Genomic DNA, 9,041 nt, shown 5'->3' on the forward strand with positions numbered 1-9,041 from the left:
GTGTTCTCTACCCATACTGCCCCATTGTCAATATTTTGTCCTATTTGCTTCTTATTCAGTCTCTCAATCTCTCTCTCTCTCTCTCTCTCTCTCTCCCACCTCCCTCCTCCCTCCCTCTCTCTCTCTCTCCACCCCCACCCCTTCATTTCAGAATAAGCTGCATATATTAGGGCCCTTTACCCCTACATACTTCAATATGTATTTTGTAAGAATAAAGATCTTCTTTTACATAATCCCAGTACATTTAGCAATGTCAGTAAATTTAACATTGGTACAATACTTTTATATAATTTATAGCAGTTAAGGTTTTAATTAATGTTGGGCCAATATTCGTCACTTGATTTCAGATTAAAAACATCTGTATAGTTCTGCATTTTGTAGTCAACAAAGTTGAAACCATTAATTTCCTTGGGAAGAAAATGTTTTGCACATCACTGAAATAGAGCAAAAATTATTTTATAAACCACAAATGTTAAATAGCCATAAACAAATTCCTAATGAATAATGTCTTTATTGTGATTATAAAATTTATAGTGAAAGATTTCAAGACCTGTGGTATGGGCAATATTTTTTAAATTTGAATTATCCTTGAAAACACAGGACATATAGTTTCCGTACTTTGTCAGCATACGTGTGTGTACGTGCACGCACACCCACATGTACTTAGGGAAAAAATACGTCACCTTACTATCTCAATTCTGATCTTTTTCTCACACAATCAGCAGAGTTGAGGCAGCGAAGGCAGGGGTGGAGGAGAAATATAGCCACAGTTTTATTTAATCTCTTCCATCTAAAGAGCGATCGAAAGTTCAGGCCTCACCTAGGACACTTCTGTGCCACCTGTAGTGCTCAGGCCAGAACAGGTGGGCTGACTTCCAGTTTATTCTCTGATTTTTAGCAAAGCAGAAGTGAATCAAGTGAATAGCTTCTGAAAAGAGAAGGAAGGGAGAAGGCAAGGGGGAAAGACAACGTGAGAATAGAGATATGAAGATAGGGTAGAGAACCAAGGAAAGAGAAACCGAGGGAGAAGTAAAAATCCGCTGAAGTTCAGAGATTTAGAACAGAAGCTGGGATAGGGAGGAGGAAGAGAAAGATAGAGGTGGTTAACCTCTCGGTAATCCTCATTGCGTAGTTTTCATTAAGTGATGAAATGTGAAATGTTTGTGTTGAAAATTTTAATCTCAATGAATTACTAAGGTATTAATTCACTACAATATTAATATCCATTTTATACTAAAGGTTCTTGCCAGTCACATTGACAAGTCTGCCTGGCTAGAAGCTCAAGTACGTCAGTTATTACAAATGGCTAACCAGCAGCAAAATAAATTTGATCTGAGGACTTTGGTGGAAGCAATTGATACAGTGAAGCAGAAAATTACCCTGCTAGAAAGCAATGATCAAAGATTAGGTATGTCTAATGTTTTATATTTCTCTTTTGGTGACTCATTTGTCTGCATGAGTTCAGGAAACAAGCAAACACCTGGCCAAATGGAGAGTCGCAGCTTTCCAGGACAAAGAATGGTCGAGCCTGGTATCTGTGAAACAGAATTCTGGCTAGTCAGGCAAAAATGATGAACAGCCATGAGCTGGGGCTAGAAGAGTCAAAAAAACTCTTGGTGGAAAAGGGCTAGGAAATTCCAAGGACAAGGAGTGATGGTTTTTAAAGAGTGGAAAATCATGAGAAAGCTAAGGGAGAGGTGCAGCAGGAACACTGTTAAAGACAGGCATACCTCGAAGACAGTGCCGGTTCAGTTCCAGACCACTGCGAAAAAGTGAATATCACAATGAAGCGAGTCACAGATTTTTTGGTTTCCCAGTGCATATGAAAGTTATGTTTATACTATACTGTAGTCTATTAAGTGTGCAATATCATTGCATCTAAAAAAAAAAGTATGTACCTTAATTTTAAAAAATCTTCAGATTTAAAATAACTTTATTTTTATTTAATTTAAAAATAACTTTATTGCTAAGAAATGCTAACCATCATCTGAGCCTTCAGTGAGTCATAATCTTTTTGCTGGTGAAAGGTCTTGCCCTGCTAACATCAAAGACCACGGATCATAGATCACCATGACAAATAGAGTGAAAAAGTTTGAAATATTGAAAGAATTACCAAAATGTGACACAGAGACACGAAGTGAGCAAATGCTGCTGGAAAAATGGCACCAATAGACTTGCTCAACATAGGGTTGTCACAACCTTCACTTTGTGAAAAACACAATGTGTGCAAAGCACTATAAAGTGAAGGGCAATAAAACAAGGTACGCCTGTGCCGAAGAAATATTAACGGGTTTGGCTGTTTAAAAGCATTCCGTTCAAAAACTGTGGAGACCACTAAGCTAACATACGCTAGTTGAATGCTCAGTGCGTCTTTACACTTGGGCAAACTTCACTTCAAAAGGACACATTTGGGTTTTCTTGGTGCCACTCTTGCCAAAACATGAGATTCACCGAGTTGATATTATTCATACAAATGGTCCATTGGTGGACGTTGAATTCAGTTCATCTTTAGGATGTCAGGATTTTATTGGTTCTCTTCGGATAACAAAACTTCACTTTGGGCAAACCTAAAGACAATTCTGAGGCCTACAGATCTGTTTTCTTCTTTGCAGTTGTTCTGGAAGGGGAGACAAACAAACATGATGCCCACATTAATATTCATAAAGCACAGCTGAATAAAAATGAAGAGCGATTTAAACTGCTAGAAGGCGCCTGCTATAATGGCAAGCTCATCTGGAAAGTGACAGACTACAAGATGAAGAAGAGGGAGGCACTGGACGGCCACACGGTATCCATCTTCAGCCAGCCTTTCTACACCAGCCGGTGTGGCTACCGGCTTTGCGCTAGAGCATACCTGAATGGGGACGGGTCTGGAAAGGGGACGCACCTGTCGCTGTACTTTGTGGTGATGCGAGGAGAGTTTGACTCACTGTTGCAGTGGCCATTCAGGCAGAGGGTGACCCTGATGCTTTTGGACCAGAGTGGCAAAAAAAACCACATTATGGAGACCTTCAAGGCTGACCCCAACAGCAGCAGCTTTAAAAGACCTGATGGCGAGATGAACATCGCCTCTGGCTGTCCCCGCTTCGTGGCTCACTCCACTTTGGAGAATGCCAAGAACACCTACGTTAAAGATGACACCATGTTCTTGAAAGTGGCTGTGGATTTAACGGACCTGGAGGATCTCTAGTCACTGTTTCTGGGATCATAAAGGACTTCTTGGGCCCAGAACCATGGAGGAGGAAACTTTTGATTATTATAGTGGCTGAATTTAAACCCAGGACACATTTGTATATAAGGCTTTTTGCCTTTAGTGTTTGAAGTCAGTTTAAAGCTTCCTAAGTGCCATCTTCTTTTTACATTTTTACTTGGTCCCAGTTTGGAACTTAAAACATTTAGGATATCCTCTCGTTATTTATATTTTTCTAGCTCTTGAAAGATGGTGAGTTTCCTCAAAGCAAGGTTTGGGGCACCTCTCTTCTACTGGTGCTTAGCATGGGGTCTCAGGGTAGGCACTGTGTCACGTAAATGTTAATGAGCACACAGACATAGAATTCCCAGTTGAAACGCTTTGGTACGTTATCATTTGGCCTGCTGATTCCAGACGTGACCATGAGCCTCCTGTTAGGGTAAGTTGTTCCAGATCACTGGATGGATGATATACTTACAAAGACAATATGTCCAGTTTGAACAGACTTTCTTTGGTCAAATGCTAAATTCTACACCTTTAAATATTTTCATGAAATCCACCAGTATTCAGCAAGCACAGTTTTGCAAAGCTGCATAATAATTGGCTAATAGATTTTCATTCTCTCTGCTGAAGTAAACCAGAAAGTACCTTATAGCATACATATAAGGATATATAAACATCTAGCTAAAGTTCAGATTTTATTAGGTTCAACCATGTAAAAAAACTATTTTCATGGGTCAAAAACAGCAAAATGTTAATAGTTTCTAAAGTTTAACTTAATAAATGTATATATGTATATGTATACAAATAACTTAAAGGTATTTTGGTAATAATAGTAATGTGAGGATGGATAGAATTTAGCAGATGATGGAGAAAATGTCATAAATGGATAAGAGGAATTTAAAACCTAGGGAAGACACCATTATAAGTTCCTGTGGTGTCAGTACTCCCATTCAACCCTGATTGCTAAAAACAATATCTATTATTTTTTAAGGAAATTTTGAATTCATAAATTGGTATGAAAACAGGCATTTACATGAACTTGTGGCTTTTCTTGTTAAAGTCCTAAGTACTTTGTGAACAGAAGTGATTACGATCTTATGCATCTATCTATACGGGCCTAAAGGTGTATGTACAAGTCGAGAAGAGTCCTTCTGAATCTTGATAAGCCTGAGCTTAACAAAAATACCTAGTTTACCTGAGCCCTAACTGATTGTTATACAATTGAGCATTACTCACACTTGGCCTGGCTCTCTTGAGCATGCAAGGACAAGTGCCATGGGCTGAGAGTCACTTAGTGCAGCTCACTCAGATGATGACCTGCACCTTACAACTTCTAAACAGTTAACCTGAAAGAACAAGCATGATTTATACCAGTGGCTTCTGGAATAACTGGAACTTTCTTAATCTCTTTTGTGAAATATTTCAAGACGCTAAAGTCTCATAGGGCAGAGAAATAAGTTCACAGTGGAAATATACTAAAGAACTACACTGTAGCTGCTGGTGAATCCTGATATGGCTGACAGTCAACAAGTCACCTCAGACTAACTGAGGAAGCCTTTCTCCAGACCACACAGGTGGTTCTGCAGTGTTTGTTTTCAACATTTCTAATCAAGTCCAAGGTCACCCTTGAACTCCGTAGGAGCGGAAGATCGTATTGTTGTAACTAGTTTTAAGTAATTGATGTGAAAAACATTTTAAAGTGAATTTCTCAAAATACCAGTTTTGTGTTTTAACCAACTTCTCTGCATAAAAAATGTAAGTCATGGCATGATTTGCTTAGAGTTGAGAGTTCCTTCATCATTGAATTAGTGTTCACAGAAGTACTCCTTTCCCACAAAGAGTTGTGATTTTTGTTTTAAAGAAGTGGTTCCACATAAACTATTTTTCTTCTTTTAGGATATGGTTACTTTTGTTCCATATCAATAAAATTTACATTTTTATTTCCATTTTGGTTTGATTTTGCTTCGTAGTGAAAAGAAAACAATACACAGGTCATAAAGCGGGAGTTAACCTTGAGAAAGATATGTGCAGGATGAAAGGAGGGTGGGGAGGTGGGGTACGTGATAATGCACATTAACGGATCTGAATTCTGACCCCTGTTCTCCAAATTTGATGTCTTCAGAGAAACAAGAAATAGTAATAGCCAAGTTCAATTCCCAGTGCCAATCTTGCTGCAAGTAAACAGGACAGAGAGCTACCGACCCTTTGTGTGGTCTCTTGGAAAGTCAGTCCACACTATTGACTACCTATTTTCTTTTAAAAAGTGGTCGGAGACATGGGTTTTAAACTTATTTCAGAATTCTGGCCTAGAGATAAAGCTTGATGGATACCCAATAGGGGCCCCAGGTGGTGAAATCACCTGAGACCACCACATTTTAGGGGAGGAGGAAGAGAAGCCTGCAAAGCATTCGGAGACAGAATGGTCAGAGGTAAGAGAAGTACAAGGGAGGTGGGAAGGGAGAGGAATGTTAGCAGGACCCAATGCCACCCTGTAAACAGCAGTCGCTCCCAGCATACCCCACAGTCGAATCTTGAACTCACTACCACCCCCATGCTGCTCCTTCCTCGATATCTCTTCTCCTGACCTTTGCCTTAAGTTGCAGACTCATATATCCACGTACCTGCAGACCATCTAAAATTAGAAGTCCTACAAGTATTTTAAAATCCAGTTTGCCATAACTGAACTGGAAATCTTCCCACTCTCCCACTGCCAACCTGTGACTCCTCCCATTTATTCTACCCTAGTTAATGACATCATCATCCAAGCCAGAAGTTTGGATACTATTCTAGATTCCTCCCCCACTGTCCCCATCCAATCACCCACCCAGTTCTGCTGATATGACCCCCAGATAATTTCTTTACATCATCCCTACTTACTATTTCTACTATATTCCTATCCTCAATGCCTACTACATCCTGCTGCAGACTACATTTTTTGCTACTCAACTCTTCTCTTTTTTCCTTTTACTTCTTTCAAACCCATCCTCACACCACCATCCAGTAATCTCTCTCAAATGAAAATCTGAGAATAACTCCCCACCCCACCCCCCTGGCTCCATCACCCATAGGACAAAACCCAGCCTCCTGGCGTTGTGTACAAGGCCTTGCATGCCCACCTGTGGCCCTCCAGCCTCATCTCCAGCCAGTTCTCCCACTTTGCACTTAGCAACAGCTCACCAAGCTGTTTGCCATTTGCACTTGTGCTACACTTCTAACTAGAATACTCTTCTCTACCCTCACCTTCTTCTTTGCTTGGTGAATTCTTGCCCTTTAAGCTTCTGCTTTGGCCTCACCTCCTCCATGAGGCATTCTCAAACTACTTCTACTCACTGTACACCCCACCCCACCCTTCACTAGGCCAAGAGCACCTGCTCTCTGCTATATACTTCCTTGTCTACACCTCAATTGCTGGACTTTTCTTTTTTTCCAGAAAACAAGTGTTGATTGACTTGTATTTGTCACACTTTATGTTAGGTGCAAACAGAGCAAATACTGTCCCTGTCCTCATAAAACTTATAATCTAGAGGTCAACCACAAGTAGTGAACCGAAGTGATCAATGTATAAATGTTCCCAGTCTCCTCCGTCTGACAAAGACTTTGCCTGTCGATTTCCACCCTCCACCACCAAAAATGTCACTCTCAGACCACTTCTGATTGTGATGCAAAATAAGAAAATAGAAAACATTTCTAAAGAGAGCCCTAGGGGCAAAATTTATGAAGAAAAAATTACACCAATCCACACAGAATTAAGGAGAATTAAAAAGGGAATATGGATTTACAGGAACTGTTGGGAATTGTGACTTGGAACCCCTTCGATGCTTTTTTAATTCCAAGAGACCATTAAAGACTAAAGTACTTTTACAAAGAACTTTTGGCTGTTTGAATTACACTTGTTTGAATGAAACTCCATGTGGAGACTAGACTCTGGCTCCAGCACTAATAAGGCACTTGAACAAATAAGTATATAATTGCATAAGTTATGAGAAATGTCTTGAAGGAAATGACAGAGAACAGTGGAAGAATAATAGGGCCAGGCTAGGGAAAATGTGTGTATATTTAGGGCTGTCAGGGAAGGCCTTTATGTTGAAGTAATATGATATTTAGTGTTCATGTAACATGTTTTGTGAACGCCCAGCGCTCTTGAACGCCCTTTTAATATCTGAGGAATTTCCTGTGAGAAAACTTGCCTTCCTGACCTGCTGTGCAGCACAGGCATGTGACCTAGGCCCCACCAATCAGGCATAGCCGTGCAAAACTTCAACTTGAAAGATGAAGTTAGAAAGATTCAACTTTTTTTTGCAAGAAAAATTTGCAAGATAAAAGGAAGGAATATGCCAAAGTCTGGCTACCTGGTGGTGAAGGGGCGGAAGCACTATAGGCAGAGCTTCTGGCACCCCCACCCTTATTTTCACAGACCGTGTTTCTAGAAGTTGTGGTTTTGGCTTCCAGCTGTGGTGGCAGCAGTGGATTTTCACTAGAGCACGGGCTGTGCCGCTCCCACATCAGGCCTCTGGTCTTCTTGGAGATTCTGTGGGCTACACATATTAATAAAATCTCTTTTTCAGCCAGAACAGATTCTGCTATTTGTTACTAAGAACCTGTCTGAGTAGAGCTGAGACCTGAAAGATGAGCTAGTCATTGGATGAGCAAGTGGGAGGAGATTTGGGGCAGAGGGCACTGAGGAATACAGTCGTGTGCACCTAACAACATTTTAGTCAACCACGCGTGTATGAGGGTGACCGTAAGAGTATAATGGAGCCAAAACATTCCTGTCACCTAGTGATGTCATGAAGTTACAGTGCAATGCATTACTCCCATGGTTTGTGGTGATGCCGATGTAAACAAACCTACTGTGCTGCCAGGTGTACAGAAGTATAGCATGTACAATTATATGGAGTACATAATACATGATAATGATAATAAATGACTGCTACTGGTTCATATACTTACTATACTACATGCTTTATCATTATTTTAGGTTATACACTTTCTACTTATTTTAAAAAAAGGCTTGCTATAGAACAGAATGCTGGGTTATGCTGACAGCAGCCACATACATCTCGTGTTTTATACAGTACTGATTACATCATTTTTGCTTGTGCTTGATTTAATCTCGTGTTTTGTACAGTAACAAGCTATACAGGCTTGTAGCTTAAGAGCAATAGTCTATATACCATATAGCCTAGGAGTGTGGTAGGCTGTACCACCTAGGTTTGTGTAAATGCACTCTATGATGTTTGCACAATGACAGAATCGCCTAATGACGCATAATGTATTCTGGTTATTAAGTGGTGCATGACTGTAAAAGAGTTGGTTTAGGAACTGAGAAGAGGCCAGGGTGGTGAGAGTCCATTAGAAAAGAGGAGAGTGGCACTCGATGAAGTTAGAAAAGAAGGCAAGGCACAGAAGCTAGTGCTGAAGTCACAGCGAGGACTTTGTGGTTTAAGTAAAGTGTAATTAAAGTGGACAAGCTTTTAGCGGGGGAACGCATGCTCTGACTAATGTATTCTAAAAAAATTGCTTAGTGTGAAGAATAGATAAGAAAGGGACTAGAGAGGACATGGGAAGAGTATTAAGGTTACATCACACTGCAAATGTGTTTACATGGCTGTGCCCTTACTAGCTAATAAACTCCTTAAAGCCAAAAAACCATGTCTCATTCTGTTGCAGAAAAGTTACAAAAATCTGACCAGTGGAGAAACCCAAGCAGCACTCAGAAAGTTGGAAAACAGGTTTATTACGCAGGCGGTCCCAGAGGAGCCCCGCCCCCAGCTCATTTTCAACATTCCGTATATAGATCTTATTTGGCACGGGCTGATTGGTTAATTTGTCCTCAGATGGTTACAAA

General features: G+C 40.3%; 1 protein-coding gene across 2 annotated transcripts in view; it reads left to right on the forward strand.

Annotated features, from left to right (window-relative positions):
• TRAF5 (TNF receptor associated factor 5) overlaps positions 1-8,147 on the forward strand; it is a 25,998-nt gene extending 17,851 nt beyond the window's left edge. For both annotated transcript variants that reach the window (XM_011364492.2, XM_023533198.1), the window contains 2 exons: positions 1,240-1,408; positions 2,613-8,147. In XM_011364492.2, the coding sequence (XP_011362794.1) occupies positions 1,240-1,408; positions 2,613-3,190 (747 nt within the window). In that variant the 3' untranslated portion in view covers positions 3,191-8,147. The remainder of the gene's footprint in view (positions 1-1,239; positions 1,409-2,612) is intronic.
• Positions 8,148-9,041: the final 894 nt, after the last annotated feature.

Source organism: Pteropus vampyrus, unplaced genomic scaffold (assembly GCF_000151845.1).
Source record: "Pteropus vampyrus isolate Shadow unplaced genomic scaffold, Pvam_2.0 Scaffold98, whole genome shotgun sequence".
NCBI lineage: Eukaryota > Metazoa > Chordata > Mammalia > Chiroptera > Pteropodidae > Pteropus > Pteropus vampyrus.